At 39.0% G+C, this 18,567-nt stretch overlaps 1 protein-coding gene across 3 annotated transcripts in view; it reads right to left on the minus strand.

The window, feature by feature from the left end:
* The window catches only part of MOB1B (MOB kinase activator 1B), an 82,406-nt gene that overhangs the window by 21,242 nt on the left and 42,597 nt on the right, over positions 1–18,567 (minus strand). For 2 of the 3 annotated variants that reach the window (XM_015138565.3, XM_078003502.1), the window contains exons 2-3: positions 14,489–14,600; positions 7,401–7,567 (exon numbers count right to left, since the gene is read on the minus strand). In XM_015138565.3, the coding sequence (XP_014994051.1) occupies positions 7,401–7,567; positions 14,489–14,517 (196 nt within the window). In that variant the 5' untranslated portion in view covers positions 14,518–14,600. The remainder of the gene's footprint in view (positions 1–7,400; positions 7,568–14,488; positions 14,601–18,567) is intronic. The other variant, XM_015138566.3, reaches the window with a different exon arrangement.

Genomic DNA, 18,567 nt, shown 5'->3' on the forward strand with positions numbered 1-18,567 from the left:
CCTCAAAAACATAAAAATTTAATTTTAAAAAAAGAGAACAAAATACACTAATCATAAAGGAATAGTTTTCAGGTTTCATTAGATTTCTCCCTAGGTTGATATTTTTGATGCTATTTTTTTTTTACTTTTTGTTCATTTTCTTTTGGCCTTTATTTCCTGGTGATGAGATATTCATAACTTTATATTGACCCAAGAGCTGACCACCTCATTAAATTCATCTATTAGTAATAATAATCATGGACTTTTAGATTTTCAACATATTTTCTTCTCCAAAAAGGGATTTTCAGACCAATCAACATACTTACTTTCATTGGCTATAAATGAAAAGAATAATTATTTCTTCCTTTCCAGTCAGTATATTTTTTATTATTTTTCTTGCCTTACTGAATTGGTTAAGACTCCAGTAACTGGCCAGGTGCGGTGGCTCACGCCTGTAATCCCAACACTTTGGGAGGCCAAGGCGGGTGGACCATCTGAGGTCAGGAGTTCGAGACCAGCCTGAACAATATGGTGAAACCACATTGTTCTACTGAAATATCAAAAATTAGCCAGACATGGCAGTGTGCACCTGTAGTCCCAGCTACTCAGGAAGCTGAGACAGGGGAACTGCTTGAACCCAGGAGGCAGAGGCTGCAGTGAGCCGAGATCACGCCACTGTACTCCAGCCTGGGTGACAGAGCAAGACTCCATCTCAAAAAAAAAAAAAAGAAAAGAAAAAAAAGGACTCCAGTAACATATTGGTGGCAGATATCCTCCACTCTTTCCTAAATTAAGAAAAAATTTCAACATTTACTATTATACTGTTATAGCTATTCTGCAAATAGATATGCTTTATCAGAAGAAAGTTCTCATCTATTACTTGATAACCCTTTTATTATGAATTGATTTTGAATTTTAACAAATGGTTTTTCTGCATGTATTGCTGTGATATGATTTTTTTTTCTCCTTGATTTTGGTTAATGCAGTGAATTACAATGACCAATTTACATTTTTTTTTCTAATTTGTTTTTTTTTTTTTGAGGTAGGACCTCACTCTATTGCCCACGCCCGGGGTGCAGTCAGAGCTCACTGGAGCCTCAAACTCCTGGGTTCAAACAATCCTCCCGCCTCAACCTCCTTGAGTAATTAGGACTACAGGCATGCAACACCACAGCTGGTTAACTTTTAAAATTTTTTATAAATAGTGGGATTTAGCCCACGCGGTGGCTCACGCCTGTAATCCCAGCGCTTTGGGAAGCTGATACAGGTGGATCACCTGAGGTCAGGAGTTCAAGACCAGCCTGACCAACACGGAGAAACCCCATCTCTACTAAAAATATAAAAGTAGCCGGGCACAGTGGCACATGCCTGTAATCCCAGCTACCCGGGAGGCTGAGGCAGAAGAATCGTTTGAATCTGGGAGGCAGAGGTTGCAGTGAGCCGAGATGGTGCCAATGCACTCCAGGCTGGGCAACAAGAGCAAAACTCCGCCTCAAAAAAAAAAAAAATTGTGTGACTCACTATATTGCCTAAGCTGATCTGAACCCCCTGGCCTCAAGTAATCCTTCCACCTTGGCCTCCCGAAGTACTGGGATTACAGGCATAAGCCACAACCTGAGGCCCCTCAGATGTTAAACTAATCTTTGTATTTCTGGAATAAACTCAACTTAGTCACAATGAATTATATACACTTTTAAAATGTTACTAGATTCAACTCACTAACATTTTTATTATCTACATTCATTTCAAAAGTTAGATGACCTAGTTCCCTTTCTTCTAATGTTCATGTAGAACTCATAAAACTAATATATTTTCCCATTCTTTATAAGAGTCAAACACTGGTGTTATTTCTTCCTTAAATGTTTCATGGACATACTATTGTGGCAAGGTTTTTAAATAGATTGCAATTTTTTTTAAGTTATAAGATTATTCAGATTTTTTATTCTAGTGTTAACTTTGATCAGTTGAATTTTTATAAGAATTCGATTATTTCAGTTAAACTTTCAAATTTATTGGGATAAATCTGTAACTTGTTCACAATATTCTCTTACAACTTTAAATAAACAATATTCTCTTACAACTTTTAATGTTATGTAAGATCTGGTGTGTATTTCCTTTTTTATTCCTGATATTGGTTATTTGTGCTTTCAGATATTATTAAATAATTAATATTTTAAATATTTTTAAAATATTAAAATATTTTTTTCTTGATCAATCTTACCAGGAGTTATAAATTTTTAGACTTTTCAAAGAATTATTTTTTTTGAGATGAAGTCTCACGTTTCACCATTTTGGCCAGGCTACTCTTGAACTTCTGACCTCAAGAGATCCACCCACCTCCGCCTCCCAAAGTGCTGGGATTATAGGCATGAGCCACCATGCCCAGCCTGATTCCATTTTATGTTTATTTTCTATTTTATTAACTTCTGTTCTTTACTAATAACCTCTTTTAACTTTTTTTTTTTTTTTTTTGAGATGGAGTTTCACTCTTGTTGCCTAAGCTGGAGAGAAATGGCACAATCTCAGCTCACTGCAACCTCCGCCTCCTGGGTTCAAGCAATTCTCCTGCCTCAGCCTCCCAAGCAGCTGGGACTAGAGGCACGCCTCACCACGCCCAGCTAATTTTTGTATTTTTAGTAGAGATGGGGTTTCGCCATGTTGGCCAGGCTTGTCTCGAACTTCTGATCTCAGGTGATCCACCCACCTTGGCCTCCCAAAGTGCTGGAATTACAGGTATGAACCACTGCACCCGGCCTCGCCTCTTTTAACTTTCTTTGCATTTAATTTGCTGTTGGTTTTCCAACCTAGGAGAATGATGCTTAGTTCATTAACTTTTAATATTTTTTCTTTTCTTTGTTTTTTTTTTTTTTTTAAGAGACAGAGTCTTGCTCTGTCGCCCAGGCTGGAGTGCAGTGGGGAGATCTCTGCTCACTGCAAGCTCCGCCTCCCCGGTTCACACCATTCTCCTGCCTCAGCCTCCCAAGTAGCTGGGACTACAGGCGCCCACCACCACACCCGGCTAATTTTTTGTATTTTTAGTGGAGATGGGGTTTCACTGTGTTAGCCAGGATGGTCTCCATCTCCTGACCTTGTGATCTGCCCGCCTGGGCCTCCCAAAGTGCTGAGATTACAGGTGTGAGCCACCGCGCCCGGCCTTTTCTTTTCTAATATATGTGTTTATGTAAGGCTCTAAATTTCCTCTAACACAGCTTTAGCTATAATATATCCCACAAGTTTCCATATATAGTATTTTCATCACCAAATTTCAGTTCAAAATATTTTCTAATTTTCATTGAGATTTGCTTTTTCCAAACATATAGAGATTTCTGTTTACTACTGCTTTCTAGTGAGATTCTACCATGGTCAGAGAATGTATTGGTTTCCATTTTTGAAATTGTACATATATATACTCTTAGATGCTTAGGTCATGTGCTTCTAGGTCAAGTTTGTTAATCATGGTGCTCAAATTTTTCTAACTCCTTACTGATTTTTTCTTCTGCATTTTCGATCTGTTACTGAAAGAGGATTGTTAAAATCTCCCATTATGACCACGGATTTTTTCATGCCTCAGCCTGCCAAGTAGCTGGAACTACAGGGATGCACCACCATGCCTGGCTAATTTTTTTTTGTATTTTTAGTAGAGATGGGGTTTCATCATTTTGGCCAGGATGGTCTTGAACTCCTGAGCTCAAGTGATCCGCCCACGTGGCCTACTCCCAAAATGCTGGGATTAGAGACGTGAGCCACTGTGCCTGGCCTCTTAAATTTTCATGAGGTCTAATTTATTTTTTCTTTTAAAAGCACACTTTTGGTTTTGTATGTAGAAACTCATCACCAAATGCAAGGTCACATAGATTTTTCTCCTGTGTTGTTTTTTTTTTTTCCAAGTTTTATAGTATTGTGTTGTATTTTTAGGTCTATCATTCAATTCATGTTAATTTTTCTGAAAGGTGTAAATCTGTGTCTAGATTTATGTTTCTGCATCTGGATGTCCCAGTGTTCACCGCCATTTGTTGAAAAAATAATCCTTTCTCCGCTGAATTGCCTTTTCTTCTTTGTCAAGATCAGTTGATTCTATTTATATGGACCACTGGTAACTTTCATAACTTCAATTATATTTTTCTGTGTTCCTTTTTGAACATGTTCACTTTGAAATCACATTTAGACATCAAAATAGTGTTATCAGGTAGAGTTCTGACTAATTCGTGAAGCCTGGGGAGAGATCTCAACTACAGTTATGAATGCAAGAGTCCTTGGTGGGTAAATTTTTATTTTATTAGTTTAGAGAAGAGGTCTCCCTATGCTGCCCAGGCTAACCTCGAACTCCTGGGCTCGAGCCATCCTCCCACCTCAGCCTCTGGAATAGCTAGGATTACAGATGTGAACCACCACTCGCAGCTAATTTATTTTATTTTATATTTTTATAGAGACAGGTCTTGCCCAGGCTAGTCTCAAACTCCTGGCCTCAAGTAATCTTCCCACCTCGGCCTCCCAAAATGCTGGGATTATAGCGTGAGCCAATGCACCCAGTCTCTCCTTATATTCTTTAGGATTATTTTTTATTATTCTATTTTTCTCCTGTATTAGCTAAGTAATTATACTCTCACCTATCATTTGGATATAAATCTTTTCAATAATTCCCTTTACTCTTTTATGAACCTGAAATGTTTACTGAATCACTGCCAGTGAGTGGAAGTACCTGTCCTGACTCCAACCCTATTGACCTACTTCATCGAGTGTCATTTGGGAAGATTACTATAAATAAGGAAAATTTTACAGTCCAACACTTCAGTTAAATGCTGTATTTTCAAAGCAGAGTATATCTTAAGCAGATGTTCTAATGCTACAGTCCAGAGCAATCTGTGTCCAGCTGTAGTAAAATCATAGAATTACTGTGAAATTTTAAAAGTTCTCAAAGTTCTAGGTGTTTCAGTAGTACAGTAGTCCCCCTTTATCTGTGGTTTCACTATCCATGGTTTCAGTTACCTGTGATCAACCACGGGCTGAAAATATTAAATGGAAATTTTCGGAAATAAACAATATGTAAGTTTTAAATTGTGTGCCATTCTGAGTAACGTGATGAAATTTCACACCATCTCACTCCATCCACTTGGGATGTGAATCATCCCTCTGTCTAGCTGTATACGTGCCCATTAATCACTTATAGTAGCCACCTTGGTTATCAGAGTGAAGGATTACAAGAAGGGTTAAGTAAAGCACAATAAGATTATTTTGAAAGAGAGAGACCATATTCACATAATTTTTACTACAGTATAATTGTAACTGTTCTATTTTATTAATAGTTGTTAACCTCTTGTTGTGCTTAATTTTAAATTAATCTTTAATAAATTTTAAATTAAGCTTTATGAATTAAGCTTTATCATAGGTATGTGGTGTACAGGAAAAAACACAGTGTATATAAGGTTCAGTCCTATCACCGGTTTCAGGAATCCACTGGTCATCTTGGAATGTATCCCTAGCAGATAAGGGAGGTACAGACACTGAGTTGTGGCAACTGAGAAAGAGACAGAATACAGACAGAAAATGATTATTTGCTTTTATATTTAAAAGTCAGAATCTACTGTACTACAGAAGCTCTATACAGCCATCCTTACATTTTAAACATGAGTAAATGAACTCTCAAATTTTACAAAAAGGCACAAATTCGTACAAAAAGAACATACACATATATTGGAGATTTGTTCTGAATATTGTCTTGGAGATGACACAGAACCATCTTGGAAATACGACAGGCCTCATCAATAAAGCAAATAAATCACTTTATTTCAAATAACTAGACTCTCTTGGTCCAAGAGGATAATCACATAATAATAACATGGCTCTTGTGTAAATGCTGTCACAATAAGTTTTAAGACATCATAATAAAATCTCCTGGTTCCTAAAAGGTTATTAGAGGAGGGGCCACTCAATTTATAAATTCCATGACATAGTTCAAATTATAATAAGAGGCCATCAAATATAAGAAAAATACTGTTTTGCATTTTCTTAAAGCCTAGACATTTTGCGTATGCTTTCAATTAAATTTCATTTTATTTTTACTTTTAAAAATTTTAAATTCAAATCAATTTCCTTCCATTATAAAATTCTAATTTTTTTTTTTTTCACTAATGTTGAAAAACCCTGAACCTTTTATTCCTCAACTTCCTCTGGCTTAATTCTCAAGAATATAATTACTATTCATATGTTATTCTCTGTAGGAGTTAAGAACATCTCATAAAAATATTTTACTAATTTCATAAGATCACTACTTGATGTCTTTTTTTAAAAAATAAGCACAATTGGCTGGGCGTGGTGGCTCACACCTGTAATCCCAGCACTTTGGGAGGTCGAAGCGGGTGGACCACAAGGTCAGGAGTTCGCGACCAGCCTGACCAACATGGTGAAACCCCATCTCTACTAGAAATACAAAAATTAGCCAGACATGGTGGTGCATGCCTATAATCCCAGCTACTCAGGAGGCTGAGGCAGAAGAATCACTTGAACCCAGGAGGCAGAGGTTGCAGTGAGCCGAGATCGTGTCACTGCACTCCAGCCTGGGCGACAGAGCAAGACTCCATCTCAAAATAAAAATTTAAAAAAGCACAATTAGACAAATAACTGAGTGTGCCACTGAAAAAGGCAATTTACCATAGTGGTTGACTCCATAGACTCTGAAATTCTACAGCCGTATATTTGAGCCCATGCTCTGCCATTTAATAGCTATATGACCTAGGCAATTTACTAATTATCTCAACTTAATCTATTAAACCAAAATAATAATCATACCTACATCGTAAGGTTATAAAGATAAAATAAAATCATCCATGTAGAAAGGAGAGTGACGTGTCTATACAGTGTTTGATAAATGAAAAATTATTATTGTAATGAAGATAGTAAATCTATGCTTTATATTAAAATAGGAAACAAGGTTTCATAAAATTCCATATTCAGAAATAAAATAACAAGACTGGATGTGGTGACTAGTGCCTGTAATCCTAGCACCATGAAAGGCTGAGATAGAAGGATCACTTGAGGTCAGGAGTTTAAGACCATCCTGGACAACATAGTGAGAGCCCCATCTCTACTAAAACATGTTTGTAAATGAGCTAGGCATGATGGTATGTGCCTACAGTCCTAGCTATGCTAGAGGCTAAGGGTGGGAGGATTGCTTGAGCCCAGGTGGTCAAGGCTGCAGTGAGCCATAACTGTGCCACTGTACTCCAGCCTTCCAGCCTGGGTGACTGAGTGAGACCCTGTCTCAAAAAATAATAATAAAGTAACATGAAGGTTAAAGTTAGATTATCACTCTTTTATGGTGTTAACTTGCTAACTAAATCCTAGAAGGGATAGCACCAACACTCATCAACAATGAGGCTATTACCCTAATTCATAGTCTACTGAGAAATAGAAAGGCTACTTACTGTTAACTGCAACCCATTCATTTAGATCTTCCCCCTCAGGAAGCATGACAGCCATCCGAAGGTTGCCACTGCCAAGTGTGGCTTCTGCATGTTTTAAGAGCTCATACTGGTGAGAACCCTCTGGAATGTTCTTCTTTGGTTTAAAAGTTTTAGAAGAGCGACTACCACTATGAATAGAAAAGAAAAAAAAAGGAGTTTAATATTTAAGGCATGACATTCAACAGGGTCATTCACCAAGCATTAGACCTAAACTGTATTGGCTTAAATCCCAGCAATATAATTGCTGTAACTACTGTGCTCTCCATTCAAAACTCCTACAAACTTTCTCTGCTGTCCCTAGTTAACTCACAAAAAGAAAAAGTTTTTAAGCTGTAACTAACACCTCTTCTCAATAAATTAATGACTCAGGATTATAAATTGTAATCTAAAAAACAAAAAAAAACTTCCATGATAAGTTTTAGTTATTTTATTCCTTTCACTCCTATTCTAAGTCTCTCATTCTAATAAAATAAATTTGTTTCCTTCTTAAAAGAAATATAAAGATACAATTTGATATCAATAAAACATAAAAATTCTGGAACAAGAAAAAAAAAGCTACATGTTCAGCCAGGCACAGTGGCTCATGCCTGTAATCCCAGCATTTTGGGAGGCAGAGGCAGGCGGATCACCTGAGGTCAGGAGTTGGAGACCAGCCTGGCCAACATGGCGAAACCCCATCTCTATTAAAAATGCAAAAAAATTAGCCAGGCTTGGTGGCGGGTCCCTGTAATCCCAGCTACTCGGGAGGCTGAGGAGGAGAATCGCTTGAACTCGGGAGGCGGAGGGTGCGGTGAGCCAAGATTGTGCCACTGCACTCTAGCCTGGGCGGCAGAGTGAGACTACGTTTCAAAAAAAAAAAAAAGAAAAGAAAAGCTACATGTTTTTCTACCCAATTATAGGAAGTATCAGTAATCAATTTTAGTCCAGAATTCTAGTTAAGCAGTTAAGTAGCTAGACATTAGTATGGCTGGTTTGCTCAAATTTCTGAATGCTTACGCACATACAGAGATACAGACACAAGCACACACAGCGAATGTGTATGTGTATATATACACATAAATTTTTTTAATGGATCAACTGAAACTAGGCTTCAAGGTGGTTTTAATAGTTTTTAAGAGAGCTGGGCACCTCTAGTTCCAGCTACTCAAGAGGATGAGGTGGGAGGATCCCTTGAGGTTGTAGTGCACTATGATCACACCTGTGAATAGACACAGCACTACCAGTTGGGCAACAGAGCAAGACCTCCATCTCTGAGAAAAAAAAAAAAAAAAGAGGCGGAAAGCTGAGTGTGGTGGCTCACACTGGTAATCCCAGCTACTCGGGAGGCCAGAGGCAGGAGGACTGCATCAGGCCAGGAATTCGAGACCAGCCTGGGCAACATAGTGAGACCCGCCCCCCCGCCATCTCTAAAAAAATGTTTAAAAATTAAATCAGGTGTGATGGTGCAGCCTGTAGTCCCAGCTAGGGACTAGGGAGGCTGAAGCCAAAGGATAGCTTAAGACCAAGGAGTTCAAGACTGAGTAAGCAATGATCATGCCACTCTACTCCAGCCTGGGCAACTGAATGAGGCCCCTCTCCTTAAGAAAAAAGAAAAGAAAAAACATAGCAGGGGGATTTTTAAATCTTCTGTTAATGCTAGCAAATTTTTATCAAATTAGGAGTCATCCCCGTCCATTATTCTCCTTCACTTCTTATGAAAAGAAACAGACTGGAAAAAAACAGGCTAGATAAGTGGGAACTTTAACGTTATTAAATTCACATCATCAAAAACATCTAGGCATTTGAACATATGAATATGAAAGAGGAATTCAAAAAAAACTACATAAACGATGGTGACACTTTCCAAACTGCAAAGCTTTTCACTCTACCTCCTCTCAAGTTTTAACCCCTCACCCCAATCCCTCCCTCTTTCCCTAAGATAAACCAGTAGTTCTCAACCCCTGGCTGCATTATTATAATCATCTGAGGAGCTGTCAAAAAGTACTGAGGATCTTGAAATAAAATAAGAATCTACCAGTCAACCCGAATACCCAATTCAAATAACAGGTATTTTTCATTGTAAAGTACATGCATTCTCATTTAAATGTAGGTCTCTCCACAGGTGTTTAATTAGAATTAAACTGATGTTCCTCAACTCTAACACACACCCTCTCCTAAAGGATCACTTTAAAAACACTCATCACAGAGCTGGGCACAGTGGCCCACACCTATAATCCCAGCACTTTGGGAGGCCGAGGCGGGCAGATTGCTTGAGCCCAGGTCAATCTGGGCAACACGGCGAAACTGTCTCTACAAAAAATACAAAAATTAACCAAGTGTGGTGGTGCATGCTTGTAACCCCAGCTACTCAGGAGGCTGAGGTGGGAAGATCACTTGAGCCCAGGAAGTCGAGGATACAGTGAACCGAGATCATGCCACTTCTTCCCAGCCTGGGTGATAGAGCAAAGCCCTGTCTAGAAAAATAAAAGTAAAAAATCGACCCAGCACAGTGGCTCTTGCCTGTAATCCCAGCACTTTGGGAGGCTGAGGTAGGAGGATCGCCTGAACCTAGGAGTTCAAGACCAATCTGGGCAACACAGTAGGACTCCCTCTCTAAAAAATATATTTAATTTTTTTTTTCAACCAGAGAATCAGAAGCTAAAAGAAAAAAAACTAAAAATAAAAACACTCATTAGATTATGATACATCTCTGCTTAGAACCACTCAGTGACTTTCCAGTGCAAAAGTGTAAATCCAAAGGTCAAATATTAGATATAGTCAAGCTCTAGACCCACACTAGAATGCGGAAATTCTTCAGTTTAATGAGACAATGTATTAAACACCAAATTTGCTCCAAGCATCTCTAAAATATAATTATAAAAATATAAATGTTAGGTGTGGCAGTACATGCCTGTAGTCCTAACTACCGGGAAAGCTGAGGCAGGAGCATTGCTAGAGAGCAGGAGTTTGAGACCAGCCTAGGTAACACAGTGAGGCTCTGCCTCCAAAAAATAAAAATAAAATGAAATTTAAAAATTTATTTATATAAATATAAATGGTAATAATATAAATAGATGCATGCCTACCAAGCTTGAAACTTACTTCATTTTCCTCTTTCTAATACTTTAACAAAATTTTGCATAAGACACACACTTCACTGGGCGTGGTGGCTCCCGCCTATAATCCCAGAACTTTGGGAGGCTGAGGCGGATGTATCACCTGAGGTCGGGAGTTCAACAGTCTGGTCAACATGGCAAAACCCCGTCTCTACTAAAAATACAAAAATTAGCCGGGCGTGGAGGTGAGCAACTATAATCCCAGCTACTCCAGAGGTTGAGGCAGGAGAATCACTTGAACCTGGGAGCTGGAGGTTGCAGTGAGCAGAGATCGCACCACTGCACTCCAGCCTGGGTGAGAGAGCGAGACTCTGTCTCCAAAAAAAGAAAATCTGCTGGGCACAATGGCTCACACCTATAACCCTAGCACTTTGGAAGGTTGAGGTGGGTGGATCACGAGGTCAGGAGATCGAGACCAGCCTGGCCAACATGGTGAAACCCTGTCTCTACTAAAAACACAATAATTAGCTGGGCATAGTGGCGCAAATCTGTAATCCCAGCTATTCAGGAGGCTGAGGCAGGAGAATTCCTTGAACCCAGGAGGCGGAGGTTGCAGTTAGCCGAGATCACGTCACTGCACTCCAGACTGGGTGACACAGCAAGACTCCGTCTCAACAAAAAAAAAAAGAAAGGAAAAGAAAAGAAAAAATAAAATCTGAGTTCAATTTTGTGAAGGCCAACTTTGACACACATTAGTTATTATCTCAGGCAAACTATCTAACTTTCCAGAGCCTATTTTTTCTTTAGCAGTGAAAGCCTAATAAAAATAACAAAACATGAACACTACCTGTATTATAGGACAGTTGCAAAATGAGAGGATATATGCAACATTTAGTATTTTCATTATCCTTTCTTTTCTTGAACCACAATGACTCACAGAAAGAAATGGTAGTGCAATGCTAAAACTCCAAATCCTACTCTATCCCTCAAGACTGAATGGGGGAAAATATAATTAGTTCAGAAAAAAATAACTGTCATACATCAAGTTTAAAAGAAAAATTTTTTAATTTCTGGGTTTTCTTTTTTTTTGGCGGGGGGGAGGTGCTATGCCCTATGCTGACCACAAGGTTCAAGTGATCTTGGAATAATCTTAGCGTTAGATTGGAAATCAGGAAAACAAGGTTCTACTCCCCATTTTGCAATTTTCTTTTGTTTTCTTATTTAAGTCAGAGTCTTGCTCTGTCAACCACAGGCTGGAGTGCAGTGGCGTAATCTTGGCTCATTGAAACTTCTGCCTCCCAAGTTCAAGCGATTCTCCTGCCTCAGCCTCCCAAGTAGCTGGGATTATAGACATGTGCCACCATGTCCAGATAATTTTTGTATTTTCAGTAGAGACAGGGTTTCACCACGTTATTCAGGCTAGCCTCGAACTCCTGAACTCAAGTGATCCGCCCGCCTTAGTCTCCCAAAGTGCTGGGATGACAGGCATGAGCCATCATGCCCAGCCTGCAATTTTCTTCTTATGTTACTTAAGAAACCACAAATTATCATCTGGGCTTCCACTTTTTTTTATTTTGTTTTTTCAAGAGTCTGGAAAATGACTTTTTACAAAAGTGTATCATTTAGGGATTAGATGTTTGTAAATGTTTTTAGTTGCCTGCAGCCTCTTGACTCTCTTCTCTGTTCCTCATTTCCACATACATTTATACTTTCAAATGCTTTCAAGTCCTGCATCTAATTTTCCTTCTGTCTAACCCGTCTGCTTTATTACTGCAGAATATGCTAACCACTTAACACTTTTTAAAAATACTCTTTTAAAAGTCTTTGCTAGGTTTTTTCAGCTGCTACCTGAATCTTCTCTTACCCGAATCCACCCAACTGGGAAATGGTGGTGGTCAATAATGCTCCTCATTCCCAGGTCAAAAGACCTCTGACAGGCCAGGCAAGGTAGCTCATGCCTGTAATCCCAGCACTTTGGGAGGCTGAGGCAGGCAGATCACTTAAGGTCGGGAGTTCAAGACCAGCCTGGCCAACATGGTGAAACCCCATTTCTGCTAAAAACACAAAAATTAGCCGGGCATGGTGGCAGATGCCTGTAATCCCAGCTACTCAGGAGGCTGAGGCAGGAGAATCGCTTGATCCCAGGAGGCGGAGGTTGCAGTGAGCCGAAATCGCACCACTTCACTCCAGGCTAGGCGACAAGGCAAGACTCCATCTCCAAACAAAAAACAAAAAAAGACCAACTGACAGAGTTTTCAAATTCAAAAGCACAAATACCCAAGCATGTACACAGAAGTCCTCATCAGTGAGTACAAGCTCTTGTAGCAACACTGTATGCCCAAATGCATATATCTCACATATTTTAAGATATATGAATGCAAATCTTCACAAAAATTTTCAAAAACATAAAGTATATTGCCCTCTCACCCCACCTACCTCAGAAGAAATTACAGTTTCTAGTATCTGGTAAAAGCATCAGGAAGTTTTGTGCCTGTTTTTGTTTGCTTTTACACAATAGCACCATAATGTAGTGTACTTAATAATGTTTTTCACTTAACATATCCAGAAAACTGTTATATTTAAGATACAAGTATATCTACTTTATTCTTTCTAAAGACTGAAAATAGCATTTCCTTATATAGATTATATCATAATATAGTTTGATCAGTCCTTTATTAAAAACATTTAGGTTGTTTCCTCTAGTCATCTGCTACCACAAACAATACTGCAGTAGGCATCCTTGTGTGTGTGCATATATGAAGGATAAATTCCTAGAACTGCTATTCTAAAGAGCAGTTACATTTTTAAATTTTATATAGTGTCTGTTTTTTCACCAAATAAATTGTACCCTTTTACAATCCCACTAACAATGTATGGGAGCAGCTACAACATATGAGTCTTAAAGGACAGGTATTAGACTACTAATTTCTCTTGTACAGCTTCCAACACAGCATCCTAACTATGGAGAATGTTGTGTTTTGTTTTGTTTGTTTATTTGTTTGTGCCCTATTGCCTAGGCAGGAATGCAGGGGCATGATCAATGGCTCAAGTGATCCTTCCACCTCAGCCTCCTGAGTAGCTGTGACTACAGGTATATGCCACCACACCCAGCTAATTTTTTGTATTTTTATTAGAGATGAGGTCTCACTTCGTTGTCCAAGCTGGTCTCGAACTGCTAGGCTCAAGCAATCCTCCCATCTTGGCCTCCCAAAGTGCTGGGAATACAGGCATGAGCCACCATACTCAACCACTATGGAATGCTTTCTAACTAGAATGTGAATGATGTATTACATATTAGAGGTATAATATTAATAATTCATAGCATTACTCCACTGCTTTCCAAATAAATGTCCATGATATTCACATTTGTTTTCCCACTCTTACTCGTATTTGAAGGCAAATCAATTTTTAGAGCAGGACAGGGTGATTTGTCTAGTAAACAACTTAGTCCTAGAGATAGCTCTGAATACGTATCTCTTAGTCTTCCGATTTATCTTTTGCAAATTTCAACATCATTTATTTTCTCTTTGAGACTCTAAAACAGTAGCTCCCAACCTTTTTGGCACCAGGGACCAGTTTCACAGAAGACAATTTTTCCACTTGCTGGCTGCTCACCTCCTGCTGTGAGGCTCAGTTCCTAACAGTTTTTGTTTTTGTTGTATTATCCCTATTTTGTTTTCCGTACCAGATACCTATATATTGACACTGAAGAATATGTAAATTTATTCAAAATTAAAAGCAAATTATTTGTAACACAAATGATTATAAAATAAATGATTTTTTGTCACAAATCATGTATTTGTGTCAACAGCTCCATCTCTTCAAGGTTAAGTGAGTTATTAATCTAACTACAGCTAGCTAAATGGCAGACCCAAGGTCTCGAAGAAGTTACTGTTACTGAGTCTCAGCTTCCTCATCTATAAAATGGAGATAATAATACCTACCTTACTACTGAAACTTATGGTAAGAACTTCACTACTATTAGTTCTCTTTGCTCCGCTTCTAGGTACTAACCTGTCATTCACATCAGTAGCTCCTTCCATAGGTCTAAGTCCAACACTACAGATCAGGTATTCGATAAATACTTGTTAATTGATAGTTCCAGTCAACTTCAGGCTGAGAACTCCTACATCAGGATAATAATGATGATTAATATTAACTAACATTTACTGCAAGCTTTGTACTGAGAATATATACGTGCAATACATCTCATTTAATCCCCGTAACTCTGATACACATGCTATTATTTTTCTTTATTTTATGGATGACAAATCTAAAGCTTTAAAGTACTTACATACCCTGCTCAAGATTATAAAAGTGGTAAATTAAGGAGCCAAAATTTAAATTCAGGATTTAAATCTCTAAAGTCCATTCCTTTTTTTTTTTTTTTTTTTGAGACAGAGTCTTGCTCTGTCACCCAGGCTAGAGGGCTGTAACCCAATCTTGGCTCATCCGCCTCCTGGGTTTAAGCGATTCTCCTGCCTCAGTCTCCTGAGTAGCTGGGACTACAGGCACCCGCCACCATGCCCAGCTAATTTTTGTATTTTTGGTTTCGCCATGTTGGCCAGGCTGGTCTTGAACTCCTGACCTCAGGAGATCTGCCCGCCTCAGCCTCCCAAAGTGCTGGGATTATAGGCATGAGCCACAGCGCCCGGCCTAAAGCCCATTCTTTTACCCACTACCCAGCATTACTCAATGCTTTACCTTTAGCTTCTACTAAATTATTTCTAACAATTTTCTCCCTTTTTCACCATATTTTACTCAAGTCATTCATGAACAACACAAGGCTAATTTATATCAACAGAGTTATTAATAGCCGCCTTTTTTTTCTTATTTTTAAAACGTTCTTTTTTTCTTACCCTTGTCTCCACCCCTTTGTAATTTTATTTGTGTATTTTTTTTAAGACAGGGTCTCACTCTGCCACCTAGGCTGGAGTGCAGTGGCACAAACACAGCTCACTGTAGCCTCGACTTCCTGAGCTCAAACAATCTTTCTACCTTAGCCTTCCACCTCAGCCTCCCAAGTAGTTGGGACCACAGGTTCATGTCACCATATCCAGCTAATTTTCTTGTAGTTGTATTTTTCTATAGGGAGGAAGTCTCACTTTGTTGCCCTGGCTGGTCTCCAACTCCTGGGCTCAAGTGATCCTCCCACATTCACCTCCCTAAGTGCTGGGAATAGATACATCTTAATCTTCAAACCACCTATTTCCCCTCCTCATACCTTCTCTAATTTATATGAATACTCAGCACATACTCTGACAGTAAGGAAAATTAAAATTCTACCCTACACCAATTTCCCCCAAATGTTGCCAAACACATCCACGCTTTCAGAAAGGCAGATATCCATCTGCAAAAAAATGTTAGAAGCTGTCAAAATAGAATGTGTTCTAGAAATAATAAGACTAAAAGCTAAAGGCTAAAAGCTATGAGTATTGAAAAGATAACCTTGTTTCAAGACAGACAGCAGTCTGAACAGACATCTACTTACATTTCTGCCTATAATCCCTTTTAAATCACTATTATTAGTGGCAGGTGGCATTCCTACTATTGTTACTGTTAGGAGAGTAAGAAATCCTTAACACGGCTGGAAAAAAAGAATGCTATCTGCTATCCGCAGTTCAGAAACTGGGGAATTCTTATAAGATTAAAAAGTTGATGAGACACAGTGACTGAGAAGTCAGAAAACCTAGCTTAGATATGCCCAGTAGAAGTCTCTATGAAGGTAACAGTGATTCTACTGTGCTCCAAACTCAGAATCCAGACTACGGGAGAGGACCCTGAGGGGATCTCCAGAAGATTATAGGGAAACTTAACCCAGGGTCTTTGCACAAGTGAATCCCAATACCCTTCTGACTAGTCTTTTTCTGAGAAGTAGGCAAGCACAGCCTAAGCTGAAGCTCAGAGCATGGTGGAGGGGGGGATTTTAACCACCTCCCCAGCAGGCAGGGGAACTTGGCAGTCAAAAGAGAACCTACTGGCATACCTCTATACAGTAGGCAGCGGTTCCTACTCCTTCCTGTCACCAGAGGGAAGCTCCCATAATCAGACTATTCACCAAGAAGCAAACCAATATCCTCACTCAAGTTGAGCAGACAATCCCAAATCACTAAATATTCCAGGAAAACCACCACCATGAAAGAACTACTCAACAATGTATCTAATGCTAATGAAAACCAAGAAGAACATATTAAATATAATCAATATCGTTAGAAATAACAGAGACACTTATATTCAAAAACAGGCAATTATGAAAAGAAACAATCAGGGAAGGATGGAGAAGCTGAAGTTCTCCTTAAGCAAGTGGTGTTAAGTCAAGAGATATTAACTGCAGTGAGGGGAATTGAAAAATTAAAGAATTCTGGTAAGATTAAAAAGTTGACTTTTTAATATAATTCACTGCGGAGATGGTTACTAAAAAACTGTGTTAAACAGTGCACTCTAAATGGGCGATTTGTAAGGTATGTGACTATGTCTAATTAAGCATTTTTTAAGGCACAAAGAAAAATATAATTGACGTTATAAAAGTGAACAGTGGACCATACAAATAGAGTCAACTGATACTGACAAAACAGGAAAGGCAATTCAATGCGGAAAGGATGATCTTTTCAACAAGTGGTAGTTCTCTACTGCTTGGGACACTGGGACATCCAGAGGCAAAAACAAAAATCTAGACACAGATCTTACACCTTTCACAAAAATTAACATGAATTAGATGATAGACCTAAAACTACGACACAATACTATAAAACTTCTAGAAGAAAACATAGAAGAAAATCTATGTGACCTTGAATTTGATGAGTTTCTAGATACAAAAAAGCATCTTTTGAAAGAAAATATTTATAAATTAGACTTTATTAAAGTTTAAAATTCTCCTCTGTGGCTGGGTACAGTGGTGCACGGCAGTAATCCCAGCACTTTGGGAGGCCAAGGTGGGCAGATCACTTCATCTCAGAAGGTCAAGACCAGCCTGGGCAATATGTCAAAATCCTATCTCTACAAAAAATTAGCTGGGTGTGGTGGCACATACCTGTTGCCCCAGCTACTCAGGAGGCTGAGGTAGGAGTCTGGGGGTGTTGAGGCTGCAGTGAGCCAAGACTATGCCACTGCACTCCAGCCTGGGCGACAGAGTGAGACCCTGTCTCAAAATAAATAAATAAACAAACAAACAAAATTCTGCTCTATGAAAGACACTGTAAAGAAGGTCAAATATCAAGCTACCAACTAGCAGAAAATCTTTGCAGATCACATACACAGTTGAGGACTTATATCCAAAATATACAAAGAGCTATTAAAATTCAACAATAAGAGCCTGAGCAACATAGTGAGACTCCATCTCTGCAGGGGGGAGGGAAGCTAGCCAACTAGCCACGGATGTGATGTCTGTAGTCCCAGCTACACAGGAGGCTGAGGTGGGAGAATCACCCAGGAGTTCAAGGCTGTATGTAGTAGGCTGTGATCACGCAACTGCTCTCCAACCTGACTGACAGAGTGAGACCCTCATTCTAAAAAGAAAAACAAAAATCAACAATAAGAAGACCCAGTGTCTTGATCCTGCCTTTTCAGAGTCTATGACTCACTTGTCATAACACTCCTGCAAAACTGGTGATATCATCCCCAATTTTTTAGTTGTAAGCTTAGGGAAATTGTGTAATTTGATATTTCACGGCCAGTTTCAGATCCTGTCTTTCTAACTTACTGGCTAAGAACTTCCTTAAGTTTAAAATGAAAAAACTGAGAATGACATCACCAATTTTGCAGGACTGTTACGATAAATGAGTAAATACATTTGAAGCACCCTAGTTTTGAGGTAGCAGTCACAGAGCAAACGCTCAGTATAATGTGAAAGAAAAATATAATCTTGGAACCCCAAACTAAGTAGGCTTAAGAGAAAGGTGGCTGGCTAATCAGAGCCTCACAAGAATGTAACCACTTGCCTCACTGCCTACCCTCCTTCCTTTTTTTTCCTTCCCCTTCTGTTCGCTCTTCCCCCTTTAAATACTGAAGTTCCCAAAACCCTCTTTGGAAAAAGCACAGGTCACAGATCCTACTGTGACTTGTGTTTCTTTTTCCCAGGCACATCCTCAACCTTG

This window comes from Macaca mulatta, chromosome 5 (assembly GCF_049350105.2).
Source record: "Macaca mulatta isolate MMU2019108-1 chromosome 5, T2T-MMU8v2.0, whole genome shotgun sequence".
Taxonomy (NCBI): Eukaryota; Metazoa; Chordata; class Mammalia; order Primates; family Cercopithecidae; genus Macaca; species Macaca mulatta.